We start from the raw sequence: 18860 nt of genomic DNA on the forward strand, positions 1-18860 counted from the left end.
GTAGATTAAGTAATATACACAAGTTTTCTCTTACAAATTGAGTTCCTTTTCTGTTGTCCTCTACTGCAAAGAATCTAAACGTCTCTTAATGTAGTCATGGACAATACCAATGAATTCCAATTAAATAAATATCCTGGTGACCGACCCTTCCTTCTCTGAGGCATTTGTGGAAAGGAAAGTCTATCTACACTTCTCCTTTGTCATACATGTACAAGTCATTCTGCTGCAGTCTTATTTTTCAGACTATTTATTGGATTAATTTCCAAAAATTTTGATTTCTCAGATTTACCTAATCCATTTAAAACACACATGGGAAAGCACATCCAGTTATGATGGACATTTGTAATTCCTATCTTACTGAGCTCTGAGCCAGTCGTTCATGTGACCAATTTTTCACCCCCTCTCCATTCATACCTTCTTCCTTCACTTTTTTTTCCACCCTTACTTTTAAAAGCAGTTGTTATGCATCACATGTAAGAAGAAATTCTGCCATGTACACTGACAGAAATAAAAAAGGAAATGGTATATGCCTTCTTATTTCAGGAAATATGGGCAATGGAGTAGTACATCTTTCATCATGAGAACAAATGATAAATTCAAAGACAGTCCGAGGCACCAAACACCTTTCTCCTTCACCACTTTCACCTGGTTTCTAGCCGTTCTTGTATGTAACTAACCTTGGGAGGTACTTGAGGCAATGTTGAGACTTTGTCAAATTTAAGAAGAATTCTTTCAGTGGGAAGGAGATGGGGCATTCACAGTGGATTTCAGAGAGAGTAAGAGGGAAGGATGAAAGCACAGGGCTCTAAACGCCCTTTCCAGAATTTCTCTTCTGAAAGAGGGGGAAAGAGTGGTGCCGAGTTGTGTTGAATGGAATTGACTGAGTTCAGACTGGCATGTGAGCTTATATTCAGCTTATTTTTGACTTACCAACAAACGATTTAGTCCTGTTCTTTTACCTGTTTGGTTCCCTCCTCTTCTCTTCTACTGATTGTATTTAAATCCTCTAAGACACCACATGCTAAACTTAGGCTTTTTATCTTCATTTGGTAAATGTAGGTATAGAAAAACTAAAGTACATATAGAGCCAGAAATATGTAGTATATTTAGAAATATTTAGAAATATTTCTAAACCTGTGTGTGAAAGATTCAAGGTTACTTTACTTATTTGCATGCAAAGGTACAGATGGGACCTAAGTACATGAAGAGTCTCAGTACCATTAGTCATTAGAGAATGTAAACTAAAATCACAATGTAACTACACACCAACTACAATAGATGAAAGTTAAAGACTAGCTTGGCAATGATTTGTGATAATGGGGAACATCTACAACTCTCATATACTGCTGTTAGAATGCAAAGCACTATACCCACTTTGGAAGGCAGTTTGAAGTTTGTTTTAAAAATTAATCTATCTCCACATCTTCACCAACATTTGTAAATTCTTGTCTTCTCAATAAGTGCCATTTTGACAGGCGTGAAATGGTATCTAATTGTAGTTATGATTTTCATTTCCCTTATGATTAGTGTAGCCACTATGCAAAGAAGTATGGATGTGCCTTAAATAATTAAAAATAGAACCACTATGTGATCCAGCAATCTCATTCGTGGGAATGTACCTGAAGAAAATGAGAACACTGATTTGAAAAAATGCATACGTCCCTATTTTCATTACAGCATTCTTTATAGTAGCCAAGATATGAAAAAATCTAAGTGTCCTTCAGTAGATGAGTGGATAGAGAAGAGGTGGTACATATATACAACAGAGTATTTTTCAGCCATATAAAACAATACAATCTTGCCCTTTGCAGCAACATTTTTGTACCTAGTGGGTCTTATACCGAGTAAAATAAGTCATGCAAAGACACATTTTGTATGATTTCACTTATATTGGAATATAAACAGCAAAAAGAAATGAACACCCAAAGCAAAATGCAAACAGACTCATAGAGAACAAAGTGATGGTGCCAGAAGGGAGAAGGGTGAGGTGACAGGCGAAATAGCAAAGGGGATTAAGAGGTAGAAAGATCCATTATGACATAAATAGGTCATGGGGTTATAAACTACAGCACAGGGACTATAATCAAAAATATAGTAAACCTTGTGTTTTGACAGATAAAAATTAGACATCATGGTGATCATTTTATAATGTATATGAATAACAAATGACTATGTTGTACAATGTAAACTAATAAAATATTGTATGTCAATTATACTTCAACTTAAAAAGTTAACCATGAAGCATAGCATATGACAAAGCATTCTCTCTCCTAGTACTTATCCAAGAAAAATAAAAGACTCATTTTTGTAATACTTATTGTGCCTTTTTAGGATTTTGTTTCTTGGCTGCTTTTTGTTTTTAAATCCAGCTTTTCAGGTTTGGATGATACACATAATATTGGCATCAATTTCTCTCCGTGCCATTGATATCTCTCCATCCTGCAACAAAGTCCAAAGAACTTTTTAAATTAAAGTATCATTGATACATAATCTTATGAAGCTTTCACATGAACAGCATTGTGGTTTCAATATTTACCCATATTATCAAGTCCTCACTGCCCTCTCCCCATTGCAGTCACTATTTATCAGCATGGTGAGATGATACAGGGTGATTACTTCTCTTCTACATGCTGTACTGCCTTCGGTGTGCCCTACCTATATTGTGAATGTGAATTATAATGCCCCTTAACCCCTTCTCCCACCCTCCCTACCCACCTTCCCCAGGCCCTTGTCTTTGGAAGCCACTATTCCCTTCTCAGACACTGTGAGTTTGCTACTATTTTGTTTCTTCAGTTTTGCTTTGTTGTTATACTCCACAAATGAATGAAATCATTTGGTCCTTGTCTTTCTCTGCCTGGCTTATTTCACTGAGCATAACACCCTCTAACCCCATCCATAGTGTTGTAAATGGTAGGATTTTTTTTCTTCTTATAGCTGAATAATATTCCATTGTGCCTATGTACCACAGCTTCTTCATCCATTCATCTACTGATGGACACTTATGTTGCTTCCATATCTTTGCTATTGTAAATAGTACAGCAATAAACATAGGGGTGCATATGTGTTTGTGAATCAGGGGTTCTGTTTTCTTCACATAAATTCCTAGGAGTGGGATTCCTGTGTCAAATGATATTTCTGTTTTTAGTTTCTGAGGAACTTCCATATTTCTTTCCACAATGGTGGAACTAATTTACATTGTCACCAACAGTGTAGGAGGGTATCCCTTTCACAGCATTCTTGCAAGCATTTGTTGTTTCTTGCCTTTTGGGGGTTGGCCATCCTAACTGTTGTGAGGTGATGTTTCATTGGGGTTTTAATTTGCATTTCCCTGATGAGTCGTGATGTGAAACATCTTTTCATGTGCTTGTTGGCAATTTGAATTTCTTCTTAGAAAAAGCCTGTGTTCAGATCCTCTTCCCATTTTTTAATCAAGTTATTTGTTTTCAGGGTGTTGAGGTGTGTGAGTTCTTTATATATTTTGGGTGTTAACCTCTAATAGGATAAGTCACTTTTGAATATATTCTCCCATAATGTAGGATGTCTTTTTCTTCTGCTGATGGTATCCTTTGCTGTACCCAAGCTTTTCAGCTTAAAGTAGTCCCATTTGTTCATTTTTCATTTTGATTTCCTTTCCTGAGGAGATGTATTCAGAAAAAAGCTTTCCATGTTTATGTCCAAGATATTGGCCTATGTCTTTTTCTATTAGCTTTATGGTTTTGTGACTTACATTCAGATCTTTGATCCATTTTCAGTTTACTTTTGTGTAGGGGTTAGACAGTAACACAGTGTCATTCTCTCACATGCAGCTGTCCAGTTTTGCTAACACCAGTTGTTGACGAGGCTGTCTTTTTCCCATTGTATATGCAAGGCTCTCTTATCAGATATTAATTGACAATATATGTATGGGTTTATATCTGGGCTCTCTAGTCTGTTCCACTGATCTATTTCTCTGTTCTTGTGCCAGTACCAAATTGTCTTGATTACTACAGCTTTGTAGTAGAACTTGAAGTCAGGGAGCATAATCCCCCCAGCTTTATTCATCCTTCTCAGGATTGCTTTGTCTATTCAGGGTCTTTGTTGGTTCCATATGAATTTTAGAACTATTTGTTCAAATTCATTGATGAACGCAGTTGGTATTTTTATTGGGATTGCAATGATTCAGCAAATTACTTTAGGCTGGATGGCCACTTTGATAATATTAATTCTTCTAATCCATGAGCACGGAATGTATTTCCATTTATTGGTGTCTCATTTAGTCTCTCTCGTGAGTGTCTTGTAATTTTCAGAGTGTAGGTCTTTCACCACCTTAGTTAGGTTTATTCCTAGGTATTTTATTCTTTTTGATGTAATTGTAAATGGAGCTGTTTTCCACATTTCTCTTTCTGCTAGTTCATCATTAGTATGTAGAAATGCAACAGATTTATGAGTATTAATTTTGTATCCTGCAAATTTGCTGAATTCAGATATTAATTTAGTCATTTGTTCATGGATTCCTTAGGGTTTTCTATGTACAATATCATGTCATCTGCAAACAGTGACTGTTTAACTTCTTCCTCACCAACTTGGATGCCTTTTATTTGTTTGTGTTGTCTGATTGCCATGGCTATGAACTCCAGTAATATGGTGAATAAAAGCAGTGAAGTCCAATGAATTTTTGAAGTATTTTTTCCTCTTTTCTGTTAGAAAATGATGTAGTCCTTTTATTGATGCACAGAAATGAGAGACTGGGACTATGTAATGGTTATGCTTCCACTTTCACATGGATATTGGAGATAAAATAGGGATAGCAAGAATTATGGCTTGAAATAGCACATCATATTCCAAGTTCTGTCTTGCTAAGCTGTACTGTGGTGACAGGATGCAAGATCGATGTAAACCTGTGTTCATCATCACACTGTTTTCCATTATTTTTGGTTCCTTTTTTTCCCATTCTCTTCTTTACATATATAAATTTGTGACCTTTTAGCTTCTTCTGTGTATGTGAATGTGAATAGAACTGATTGTCACTTCCAGGTGGGAGCATTAGAATTCTGGCATTTATTTTCCATATTCTTTTATTCGCTTGCTGCATCTAATCTAAGAGCTTTATGTTGAAGTGGTGAGCAGCTCTGATATTTACTCTGGGGTTATTCAAATATTATGTGATTAAAATTTTTGAGTTCAACTTCTTCTTCCTTATAACCCTCTGAATGGAAAATGTATAAATAATGCTATTCTGAGAAATAATGCTTATCGAAATTTTAATAAAATTGTAATGTGTATTTCTTCTCATATTCCTTAGTTTAGTATATATTTATCATTAATTATATCATTTACTGTATACATCATGAGCATACAGATAAATCAATTATGTGATTTATGCAAAGGAAACAATTACACAATGAAAAAATTGAGTGTAATATGCTGTCTGCTGTGAAATCTTTTCAGAGGGGCATACAAAAGAAATGGAAATGGCCAATATTCTTTAATTAAAGGGCATGCCTAACTAAATTCTGAAACCTAAAGAGCATTTAGGGTAGCCAATGGTATGCATGCTTAATTTCTGTAGAAAATGCAATTTATACACCCTGAAAACAAATAACGTGCAATATATGTAGATAACAGACCAGTTCTTAAATTTCAAATGCTAAAGAATAGGAGCAGTCATAATAATCAGGATTATTTAAGGGACAATCACTCTAGTACTTGGTCATTGAATAGGAGTGCAGTATAGGCCAACATCAGAAACAGATGATGGTCTTTCTGGGTTGGTTGAGTGGGTGATTAATTGCACCCTTTTATGAATAGAGACTATTTTCAAAAACAGTTGCTTGAAAAATTTTTATCTTGATAAAATTTTGAATGTACAGACTTTTTGTATTAAAGTATCATTGATATACAAGCTTATGTTGGTTTCCAATATACATCGTAGTGGTTCAACAGTTACCCATATTATTAAATTTGCAAGAATAGTTCAAGAAATCCAATTATGACATTTGCCCAGGTTCATAAATTATGTATATTTTGATTGATAGATCTCAATGGACAGCTAACTAAATAGGTGATTTTTTTTTTACTTTTTGTGAGGAAGTTGAAGACCTGGTGCCACTTACTCTTAAAAAAAAATTCATGTATTTACCTGGAAAATGACATTGTATTGCATAATTTTAATATTATAATCAACATCAAAACATTTAGCATAATGCTGTAAACTAATCTACAGTTCATTTTCAAAGGTAGACAACTTCCATAGACACAAATTTTCTTGCCCAGAATCCAGTCCAGGATCAAACAATGCATTTAATATCTATCTTTTCAGAATCCTTTCAAATATAACAATTCCTCAATATTTATTTTCCTTCTTTTTTTGTTTTTTTTCTGAGAAATCAGTTACCTAATTTTTCAAAACTTTTTATTGAATTCTAACATACATAGAAACGTCATACGTTGCACAGTTTAAATAATTGTACTAGGTAGACATGAACATGTAGACATACAAACAAGCATATGATTGATAGTATATTATTACTTTGCCCTAGAATCACCCTCTTTTCCCATCCTCCTTCAGTCATCGCTTCCTCAAGGAAAACAACTATCCTGGCTTATTTGTTAGTTTGGTAAAACAATATTTGCCCATTTCTTGTGGGTAATCCAATTTGTTGGTATACAAGTTTTTATCATAGTTTCTTAAGATTCATTGTATTTATGTGGTATTCATTGTAATGTCTCCTCTTTCATTTCTGACTTATTTATTTCAATCTTCTGTCTCTTTCTTGGTTTAGTTAAAGTTTTGTCAACTCTTAACTTCTTTCAACTTATTCTTTAAAAAAATTCTTTTGATGATTTTTTTCTGTTAGTTTTCTATTCTTTGTTATATTTATTGCTGCTCTAACCTTATTTCATTTCTCCTGCTAATTTGGGCTTAGTTTGTTATTCTTTTATTAGCCTATTGGTACAAAGATGGATTACTTATTTAATACCTTCTAAATTATTTAATGGCATTTATTCCTAAAAATTTCTCCCTTAGTAATAATTTATTGTTGCCCATAGTTTCTGTAGTGATGTATTTTAATTTCCTTAGTCTCAAGATTTTACATTTACTCTTTTGATTTTTTTTATTAGATTCAGAACTTACCAGTAGTTCAAAACAATGTTGTTTAATTCCCCATACCTGTGAATATTCTGGTTTTTCTTCTGCTATTGATTTCTGCTTTCATCATATTTTAATCAAAAAAAGGTACTTGGTATTATTTCATTATTTTTACCATTAAAGACTTGTTATGTGACTGTACATGTGATCTAACCTGGAAAATGATGCATAATGATTAGAGAAAAGTGTGTATTCGGATGCTGTGTGATGGGATGTTCTCTTTATGTCTGTTAGAAGCATGTGGTCTGTACTGTTCAAGTTTCCTATTGATCTTCTTTCTGTGTGTCCTATCCATACTTTACTTCATATATTTGAGTTCTCTGACATTGAAAATGAGACTTCACCAGAGTCACAGATACGTATCGGGTTAGCAATTTAAGAATATTGATGTGTGACATGGTCCTTGGATGTTTCCTGGAATCAAGTGTTTTTTTCCAAGGTTTGTTTCTGGATATGCCTAAGCATGGCCAGAGAGGACCCTGTATATTTAAACAAACAGAACTAAACAAGAATAATGGAAACAATCTGAGATTTCAGCATAAGAGAATTGTGTTCTTTATATAAGTGGCAAACAAAAGTTATTAAGTCTTGCATGGTTTGTTAAAGTTCTACTTCAATTCTGAGCATCTGAGATTTAAAGATCTTTTATTCAGGTACAGATAATTGGAGAAGATACAACCTTTCACCATATTCACGTTGCTCCTTGATCCACCTAAAAACTCTGTAGAAAGCACCACTAATGATCAAGATGATTTTTTGGAGAAAAATATTTTCAGGACATGGTCGCGAATTTGTTTGGTCTTCACTCCATACACTATAGGGTTGAGAAAAGGGGGGACTAACAGGTAAAGGTCTGATAAGAGGATGTGGACATAAGGTGGTATGTGAGAACCAAACCTGTGTGTGAAGAAAGAGAAGAAGGCAAGGAGGTAGAACTGCAGGAAGACACAGATGTGGGCAATGCATGTATTAAAGGCCTTGAGTCGGGCCTCCTTCTGGGGCAGTTGGAAGACAGTGATAAAGATGTGAACATAGGACAAGGTGATAAAGATTATGTCAAACCCTAAGACGGTGAAGGCAACAAACAGGCCATAGGTCTTGTTGATCTGGATGTCTTCAGTGGCCAGCTTCACAATGGCCATGTGCTCACAGTAAGAGTGGGAGACCAGTGTAGTTCTGTACAGTTTAAGACGACACTTGATAAGCACAATAGATGGTGCTACAAGAATGGCAGCCCTGAGTGTCACTCCTACTCCAAGGTGAGTCAAGAGCTGTTGGGAGAAGATGGTGGCATGTCTCAATGGGTCACAGATGGCCACATAGCGATCTAGGGCCATTGCCAGTAGGACACCTGATTCGATTGCCTGGAATGAATGCACAAGCCACATCTGCAGAAGGCAGGCTGTAAAAGAAATCTCTGACAAATGAAACCAAAAGATGCCTAGCATTTTGGGAAGAATACAGGTGCTGAGTGCAATGTCTGTGGCCCCCAGCATGGCCAAAAAAATGTACATGGGTTTATGGAGGCTGCTTTCATATTTGATTATAACTAGAATTAGAGAATTCCCAATCACAGCAATGAAGTACATGACACAGAATGGAATCCCGATCCAACACTGCATGGACTCCAGGCCTGGAATCCCCAGGAGTGTCAGCACAGACGGCATGAAGACGGAGCCGTTGAGTATGGACATGGCGATTTGATCACTAGGATCAGATAGTGGCATTGTTGAATCTTCTATTCCCTGTCAAACTTGATGAATTAAAATTAAGAAGAATTACTTTTTACTTAAATATACTTTATTATGAGTATACCATCTTATCTTTTCTTCATTTATTAATTGAAATATGTTTGACATATAACATATTCTAAGTTTAATGTACACATGTTAGTTTGAGATGCTAATAAGTTACAATGAGATTGCCATTGTACTGTTAGGTGGTACCTCTATCAAATCACAGAATTTTCTTTCTTGTGGTGGAAATAATGAAGATCTGGTCTTTAGTAACTTGATAATTACAATACCATATTACTGTCTATAATCACTATCCTGTACATTAGATCTCCAGCATTTATTTATCTACTAGTTGAAAGTTTCTATCCCTCATACTGCAACATTTCAGCCCCAGAAACCACAATTTTATCTCTGTTTTTATGGGTTCAGCTTTTTAAAGGTTATACATATAAATTATATCATAGAGTGTTTGTCTGTTTCTCTGAGTAAACCCCCATTACTACAGTATTATTCATAATAGCCAAGATATGCAAACAGCCTTAGTTCACACTGATGGATGAACAGATACAGTACACGTGGCAAATATATACAAGGGGACAGCACCCATCTTTCTGTTTCACTTCAACGAGTCCTCTCTAATTATCTATCTCTCTTCACAAAGTCATTACAAAACCAACCATCATTTTCTATATTTCTACATGCCTAAAACATTTTCAATGAACAAAGTTGAAGGGATTGAATAGCTTCTTTCTAAGCCGTGACTTCTGGACACACAGATTCTCTTTATCCAGTGCACTATGCTTACCTGCAGTGTGTGTGTGTGTGTGTGTGTGTGTGTGTGTGTGTGTGTGTGTGTGTGTGAACTGTCGTACAATATTGGGGGGAAAATGTAATACAAACATGTTTTAAGAGTTAGACTCTGCATAGCTGGTACAAAAGATCCACGGTGTTGATAGACAATTCTTTTGCTCATAATCAGAAGACAAGTTTGTCCAGAATATTTTTCCATTTTACAGCTCACCACTTGTCTTATTAGGTTATTCTCCTCTCCATGTAATCTGTCTCCAATAGACTCAGCATGTTTTCTACCTAATGTTTCCAACTTTCAGAGGTTTTCCATGCCCAGCCATACATTATGCTACTTCTCATACTTATTTGGTGTGAAATAAGTAATTTCAATTCATGGCTGTGCTCCTTAGCAAAACACATTAGAATTCGTTCTGACTATGCCTATTTTTTATTGAACTTACTGAACTCTTAAAACTTATTGAACTCTGAGTAAGGCATTCCTTTCTGACACGCCTAGTTCAGGAACTGACCCTTTAGCAAATATACAATATGCAAGACTACATCTTCCTCAAATTAAAAAGTAACATTACTATCCACAAAATAGAAGTTTATGTGCTAATTTTTTGTTACAATTCATAATTATTAAGTATTCTCTTGTTCCAAGAAATTGTTGAAAAAACTGGAGAACAAGTTAAATACATGTATCCTATAATTATGAAGTATCTATATTGTCCTGAGTGTTGAGAATTCAAAACTAGTATCTATCATTTATCAAATGAGTATTATATCACTCATGTTCTTCTGCTCTTTAAACATTTTGAGATAATATGACTTCCCTTAAATTATGGTAATGACATCATTAGACTATTATATTAATGAAAATCTAAGACTGTTGTTAGTACATCTACTTGGATACAAATTGCATGACATAATGACCCAAAAGAACAAAAAATATTTCTGTCCTCTGATATTTTATAATTATAATTCAGTAAGGTTTATGAGATACATACTGGTGTGTATAACCTAATCACATCAGGTTGTGCAAAAACACACGACCTATTTTAGTGTTTGTTCCTATTGAGATTCTGATGGAAATAATTCCCTTATTGCCTTCTTATTTCACCAAATAGGTATAATATATACATTGCATATGTGTTTGTTTTGTGCTATGCATCTGACATAAGACCAATTCACAGCATGATTAACATCTATATGCTGCCTGACTCTCTTTGTGACTTGGCTCAAAACTGTATGCTCTTGCCTATATCAGGAATACTAATTTGGAAGATTTAAACTAGTCACATCAGTAATTGTGGGCCCAGAGACTCCTTAGAGGGTGGCACACAAACTGTAGCCCTGAAGAACTACATGTGTGAGTGATCAGGAAGGAGATGGGAAAGAGAAGGAAGCAACTAAAGAAACTAGCAGACAGAGGACCGAGAAAAGCCTGCCTTCAGTCGCAACGAACATGCATGGTGTGAAGAACGTAGCTACCTTCCTCCTTACATTTTCACAGTTCCACATCACAAGGTCTGAAATTCTATAGCCAGGTTTCTCAATCTCAACATAACAGGCATCCTGGGCCAGATGACCATTATGTTATGGGTAATTATCTACATTGTAAGAGGCCTACATTATCTCTGACTCCTCTATCAATTAGATGCCAGGCGCTCTCTCTTGTCATGGCAATCAGAAATGTTTCTTCAGTTGGCCCTAGGTATGTGAGGTAAATCACATCACTTCTGATTGCTAACCCTGTTTCAGAGTCTTACTTTAGGAGAGTAAGTGGTCTTTAATTGAATAAGAATTAATGTTTCAAAACATATGTAGTCTTACAATCCCAGGGAACAGACTGGAGATTACAGTGGTATGGGTTGAGTGTGAGAGGTGAAACAGGTGAAGTAGAAAACTATTAGTAAGAATGTTTGATATTTTCATCCGGATAAGGGTGACATGAGGGTATACAAAAGTCAAAATTCATCAATCTGTATATTAATATTTGTGTACTTTATTGTATATACATCAATTTAAAAATTAATGTATATATTCTTTTAATCAAAATGGCAGAATAAATTAGCTATTAAGCTGAGTCATCCTTTACTAGGTATCAGGCAGATAAGTGGATGGAGAAGGGTATTCCTGGAAATACTTCATACAAAAATCACAGGAGCATTAAACATAGGGTGAGGTAGCAAATGAATAAATAGTTGGCATATATACATTATTTCATAAGCAGAAATGATGTTTCAGAGGCTAAAAAAGAGGGAGAATATCAGAAGTGAAGAAAGCATTTTAAACCAAATAATTTGAAATTTTAGGTGGAAGGACAAGTCTTTTCCCTTTAAAAATCCAATTTTCTGGTAGCTTGATAAAAGGCTTGAAGGGCTTGTGAAAACTATGTGCCAGAAGTTCAGTTTTGAAGGATATTTGTGACCGAGCAGGGGTATTATGAAGACCATGACAAGACTGGAGGAATGACAAGGAAGCAAAATCTGTGGGACTTGCTACCTTGAAATAGGAGAAATGGAGGGAAACAAGCTTAAAGATGTTTTTGGGTTGAGAGAAACAACCCTAATGACAAAAGACAAGAAGAAAGCAACTTTGCGTGCACAGATATGTATACGTTTAGAGGAGGGAGGCAAGATATCTTAAACCCCTGCAGTTCATGGGCTGGGGAGATGATCTTGGGTCTCATGTGCAGCACAAACCCTGAACCATTAGTGTTACTGAGAACTCCAGGTCTCACTCAGGCTAATTCCCAGAATTGAGACAGAATCAAGAGATTTAGGGGTCTAAATCCACCCTCTCTACAATCCCGGAATTCCTTTTCTTCTATAAAGTCTCTGACTTTTGGTCTCTGCCTCAAGACATCTAGCGCAGAGACCTGGCTCTGTGTCTGAGACAGGTTGCCCTGTGGCAGGGCACCTCGAAAGGCCTCACAGGGCTTGTTTATATTGATTTGATACTGACTGCCTCCATTTTCCTTTCTCAGAGAAGTCCTAATTCTACCTTTCAAAGATACACAACCACCATGTGCTGAGGTGGTTAACTGAACAGAATCTAAAGTCAAGAGAGTTTGAATCTCGAACATCACTGCTGAGCTCTGCGTGTTTTCCGACCAGTTATAAATTTCTCATTGTCTCAATATTTTTATTGCTAAAACACTGTTTATGGATGGAATTTCAGCAGGGTAACTGTCAATATTCTGTGATATAATCCATTTAAAATATTTAGAAGGAAAAAGAGAATTATTTTTCTTTTAATTAATGTCACCTATTAATCAATAAAAGCTGATGATTTCCTTTTCATGAATGACTTCACATATTTGATGGGATTTCACCCAAATGAGCTTTTCCCTGAATGACTTGAAGGGCATAATTTGCTTTGAATCTTTCCAAGTCTAAACTTGTAATTTCCTGACCTTTTAACAATAAGCTTTCCAGTCATTCATCAGACCATATTGTTCTCTAGGGTCCACCTATTTGTCAGCCTCCCAGTAAATCATGTCCTTGTGTCATTAACTGACCCAGTAATATTCGAAATAGTATTAGACAAACTCTACCTAGAGTTTGAGAAGTCAGATACTGTAAGATTTTTGTGCCTTTTTACCATCCTGGCATCATACTGGAAATGATGGGTTTGTGTTCCCTTTGAAACCAACCCTCCATTTCCCCACCCTCAGTGCAGAATCTCAGCCCAAAGACTTACCGGGGGTCACCCGTGGTAATACAAGCAGATGCCCTGGAACAGAACTCTTTTTAAGGTATCATATAGTGAAGGGAATATGTTTGTACTGTAGGACTCACCCTGGGGAATGCTATTCACCAATCATTGTTAAGTTGTATGGTTCATCTGGGACAAGAGTATATAAAACAGGGACAATATCATTCAGAACTTAGAACACTTATTGTCTAACATTAGCTCTGCATCTAAAACAATTCTCAAACTGGGGTTTCTCTTTGGGATTGGGAACCAAAATGACCCTCCTTTTAAGTATTCCTAACAGAAAACACAGCTCCAAGACAACACAAAACAAGTCAATGGCAGTTATTTACAAAAGTTTTGAGTTAATAAATGGAAATAAAAACATTGAGATATTCAGACTACTCACTGTAGACATGCTAACAGGAGATTAATAGGAATATTTCTGTAATTAGAGTCAAAAAAATACTGATTTCTTTTTAGCGTCCTCAAAGGGTGCTGACTTGGGAAAGTTCACCTTAGAGCCACAATAACGTACCAATTTCTGAGCCTTCCTCATGTGAACTTTGGTGCACAAATCTATCCTCTGTCCAAACCAGCTCACACCAAATGTGCCAGCGGCGTTCATAATTTAATAAAATAAGTGATACTAATTTTCAAATAATTGGGGCCCGATACCACATCTACATTGACTTTCCAGCTGAGAACTATTACTCAGGGCCAGTATTTACTTAATTGAAAGAATGTTTATACTTTCTTTACCCAAGGGAAATGTGTTTGATGTCAAGAAGAGGTTGGGAGGGACTCTCATTCGGTGCGATCTCAGGGAAAGCATCACAGCACATACACCTGCCCGAGAGACAGGACAGCCTTATGTGGAGTGAGACTGTGTGTGACCTGTGTCACTGGGTCTGGCCCTATTTAATACCCTGCTTCATTTGGCATGGAAAGACTGTCTGACTACATGTTGTCGTTAAGCTGCCATAACAGTATATTCATCCTGCAGTAACCAATGGTACAGGTTTTGGGGTCTTACATGTTGAAATCACCTCATGCTGGCATAGAGGAGCTGGTTGTGCATCTCTAGTCCTAGCTCTGCACTCAGTGACTTCATATCAGTAGATTGAATTCAGACACAGCTGGAGTATCCACACAGGAAAACTGAAGAAGAAATATATATATATCAAATGGCCAAACACCCAACAAAATAACCACAGATGTAACAAAATGAAATTAAATATTTCCAGGAAAAACAAGTTCAATGCTTTTCCGCTTTGAGGTTAGCAGTTTCTGAGACCCGCATGCTACTCTTCACGAGGACGTGACCGTCCATACAGCCCTGTGGGACAACTCCCAAGGCGCTTGTGGAGACATGCAAACAAACGTTTGAACCACGGGGATTTATAATGCTGTTGAATGTTGCAGGCACAATTATTCGTAGATAATGTTTTGTTAAAAGTTCCTTAGATCTGTGGGGTAGTATATATTTTACAAACACTGGGACTTCTTATTGGTGGCAAATATTTTTTATTTGAACTCCTAACACTAAATAGAAAAATATTGCACCCATAAACAGTTTAATCTACTTGCGGAACAGTCAGCCTTTTCATTCTACTTAGGTCTCAACTACCAGATGAGACCCACCTCATTATGGAGGGCTCTGCGCTTTACATAGTCCTATTAAACTAGGTTTCAACTTGGCTAGGCCATGGTGCAGTTATTTGGTCTAACATTACTCTGCACTTTTTCTGTTTGGCTGTTTGGATGGATGTGTGTGTGTGTGTGTGTGTGTGTGTGTGTGTGTGTGTGTGTGTGTGTGTACATGTGTGTGTGTATGTATGGCTGTGTGGGTGGGTGTGTATACATATATCCTGTAGATCCTATTGGTTCTATTTCTTTATAGAATCCTGACTAATACAGGTTCTAAACAGTTTCAGAAATTATTCACAGACGTGGAACATGGAAGAAAAAATATCATGCATATTTTTAATAGTGTTTAAATATAAGGCAACAGCTTAGAATGAAAGTCAAGTGGTTCTGATAACTAAATCCCAAATGAGGCTGATGTACACAGCAAGTGAGGGTGGTACAGAGGCCCAGCCACCATTCCCATACTGGAGTAGAGACTCTGTCCGGAGGGTCAGCACAAAATGCCTACAGCCTGTGGGCAGTTCCTGCCAAGAAGAAGAAGAGGGTCAATGTGCCAGATGTTGCAGGTTGGTCTTCCCATATTGAACATTTACATAAGAGGCTGTGAAACGCCAAAGGGGTCAAGGCAGTGTTGCTCCTGCCCTGAACGCCAACCCCAGGAGGGAGCAGAGTCAGCTCCTCCCCTGATGGGCCAGAACTCTCCATTTTCAAATGTCTTTCTCTTCTGAAATCACTACTACTAGGAAATAAGTCCTGTGGAATAAAGCCCTGGAAGATTTTAGTTCAATGTTTATTTTTCAGATTGTAATCTCAAGAAGAAAAATATGAGCACACTAGAAAAACTGTCAAAGGAGACCATAAAGTACTTCATAGAAAGGATAGACAAATGGAAAACAGCAAGAGGGTTAAATGCTGATTATAAAGAGAATCGTAACTCATTGATCAAAGTGTCAAAGCTCAAAAATGCCAGTCATAAGCAGTGTGGTTGAAACGTCAGGCAAACAAGTGATTTTGCTTACGCCTTATGTAAATTTCATTGTTGAAACTGATGCAATCTCCTTGAAGGTGAATTTTGTGATTTCTAGAAATAATTCAAATTACTTTTTACAAAACACTGTTCTGCTTTTCAAGCAATTTCAAGTTCAAGAAGTTATTCTATCATCGTCCTGGCACAAGTGAGCCAGAAGCTAGAGTATCCTGGTTGTCCTCCTGCCTTCACAATGACCCGTCTTTCCTCTTCTTTCCCATTTTCAGGTCTCAGTTTGGAAATAGTCATGATGGATTGAAGACCACAATAACTGGACAACCTGGACCCTAGACCAGATATTTTATGTGGTATTAACAATGGAATATGGTTGGAATATTTTCTAGACTTACACTCTACCTCATATTGATTTTATATCTTTTCAGGATGACTGTGAGAACTAGTCACTCTCGGGCATAACTCAACCTTCCCCAAATAAACTTAGAATTAGAGAGGATTATCCGAAACTGGTCTGCTGCCAGTTTCTGTATTGCCCACTAGAGAAGAATGTTTAGGCAGATATACGTTGGTGATCAATTTGTAGATAAGGAAAATCTAACACACACACACACACACAGAACACTCCTTTCTTATGGAGAAAAACTCTCTGATGAAACGTAACAGTTTCATAATAAAGTTTAACAACTTTGCACAGTGTCCATAGCCATTTCAGAAACATAAAGATTTTATTGTTTGTTTGTTTGGGGCTTTCTATTTGGATAAGAATATAGTAAGAATACATATCCTCTGACTTAACTTTTTTAATGATTAACATGATCAAGAAATAGAACGTCAGTAACTTACTTTCATTGAGAACCTGGAACAGTGAGTCTTAGAAGCATTTCAATTCAGTGAGAGATGCATATTTATGACTCTTAAGAAGAACTCTTAGAGGACGAAAGTGAACCAGATTCCAAACATAAAGGACAAAAGGAGATGACATATGTTCACTATACTGCACTTTATGTGTTTCTCATTCTCATTACCAGCTGGGGCCACAACAGCAGGGATACACAGTTATTATGGAGAGTGAATGTTTGAAAACTACCTTTCATCCGGGAAGCTTCAAAAAACAATTGTATAGAAAGCACAAGCATCACAAATGACATAATTTTGGGTTTTTTGTTTTGGTATGTTTTCTTTTGTTTTGAGAGATTGTTACTACTTTTCAAAGAGGGAACATGAAAGTATCAGTCACAGTGGATTTTATGAGCAGAACATTTTTATCACATGAACTCGTATCTGCTTGGTCTTTGCACCATAGACAAGTGGATTGAGGAATGGCGGGACCAGCAAGTACAAGCTAGAAAACAGGATATGGATATAGGGGGGAATATAAGAACCAAACCTGTATGTGAAGAAGGAGAAGAAGGCCAGGAGGTAGAACTGGAGGAAGACACAGACGTGAGGGACGCAAGTACTGAATGCTTTCAACCGAGCCTCCTTCTGAGGCAAATGAAAAACAGAGATAAATATCTGTATATAGGACAATGTGATGAATGTGAGGTCAAAGCCTCCCACAGTGAAGGCCACAAACAAGCCATAGATTTTATTGATGTGGACATTTTCTTAGGCCAGTTTCATAATGGCCATATGCACACAGTAAGAATGGGAGACGACCGTTGTAAGATAAACTTGAAACCGGCACTTTATCAGCGCAATGCATGGGGCCGCAAGAATGGCTGCCCTGAGTGTTACCACAGCTCCTGTTTGGGTGACTAGCTGGTGGGTGAAGATGGCAGCATGCCTTAGTGGATAGCAGATGGCCACATAACGGTCCAGGGCCATGGCCACCAGCATGCCTGACTCTATGCCCTGAAATGTGTGGAAGAGCCACATTTGAAGCAAGCACGATTCAAAATAAGTCTCTGGTACATGAAGCCAGAAGATGCCAAGCATCTTGGGCACAATGCTGGTGGCAAGCGCAATGTCTGTGACTCCCAACATTACAAGGAAAATGTACATGGGCTCGTGGAGGCTGCGCTCTGATTTGATGATGATGAGAAGCAAGGAATTTCCGATCATGGCAATGAGGTACATGGCACAGAATGGGATGCCAATCCAGCCCTGCACAGACTCTAGGCCTGGGATCCCGATCAGGGTGAGCACAGGAGGCATGAAGACTGTCCTGTTGGAAATGGTCATCGCGTTCCTGTCACCCTGGATGCAAACAAAGTAAGGTTATGAGTGGCACTGTTTGTCTACTTCATATTTTCATCAAAAGACTTCTAGACGATTCAGTTTTATTTTTGTAGAACTCTAAGGTCATATACATCGCTTTCATATGATTGATTGGAAAGGTAAACTCCGTAGAGACACATCACCGTTTTCAGTGTGGGCACCACAGACACTGTTCACATTAACATGTTATGTGTATGTCAGGTGACTGCATAAGAAGCTGTCTAATCACACGGGGAAGAAAATAACCTTCTGGTCTGTTATTCCCTCTGGACCTAAGGACAAAATCATTGGACGTGTTTATTGGTCCTGGAAGCTGCACTTTAACTAGAGTTTCATGAATATCCCCATATCTCACCGTCCAGCTACTCCTTCACCGCTCTGCTGTGCTCAGTGGTCTGTGAATCAGGAACTGTCAGTTTGGACCAGCCAATTCTCAAACACTGACCAGCTTATTCGTGTAAGGTCCATATGAAAGAGAAAAGGAACAGTTAACACCCAACAGCGTAATATGTTTATGTATCTATCTGTATCTATATCATCTGTACCTGGTAAGAATGACTGTCCTTTCAAAGGAAACTGAAGGAGGGGCTCTAGAAAAGATCCTTCATCTACATGTACTTATGATGAGTCTGCCCAACATTCTTTGATA

General features: G+C 37.1%; 1 protein-coding gene and 1 pseudogene across 1 annotated transcript; both read right to left on the reverse strand.

The window, feature by feature from the left end:
* Positions 1 to 7872: 7872 nt before the first annotated feature.
* LOC140844210 (olfactory receptor 52A5) lies at positions 7873 to 8823 on the reverse strand. Its single transcript, XM_073215686.1, has one exon. The coding sequence runs from the start codon at positions 8821 to 8823 to the stop codon at positions 7873 to 7875; it is 951 nt and encodes a 316-aa protein (XP_073071787.1).
* An 8413-nt stretch (positions 8824 to 17236) lies between these two features.
* LOC140844211 (olfactory receptor 52A1-like) lies at positions 17237 to 18175 on the reverse strand (annotated as a pseudogene).
* Between the last annotated feature and the right edge of the window lie 685 nt (positions 18176 to 18860).

Source organism: Manis javanica, chromosome 11 (assembly GCF_040802235.1).
Source record: "Manis javanica isolate MJ-LG chromosome 11, MJ_LKY, whole genome shotgun sequence".
Classification (NCBI taxonomy): Eukaryota; Metazoa; Chordata; class Mammalia; order Pholidota; family Manidae; genus Manis; species Manis javanica.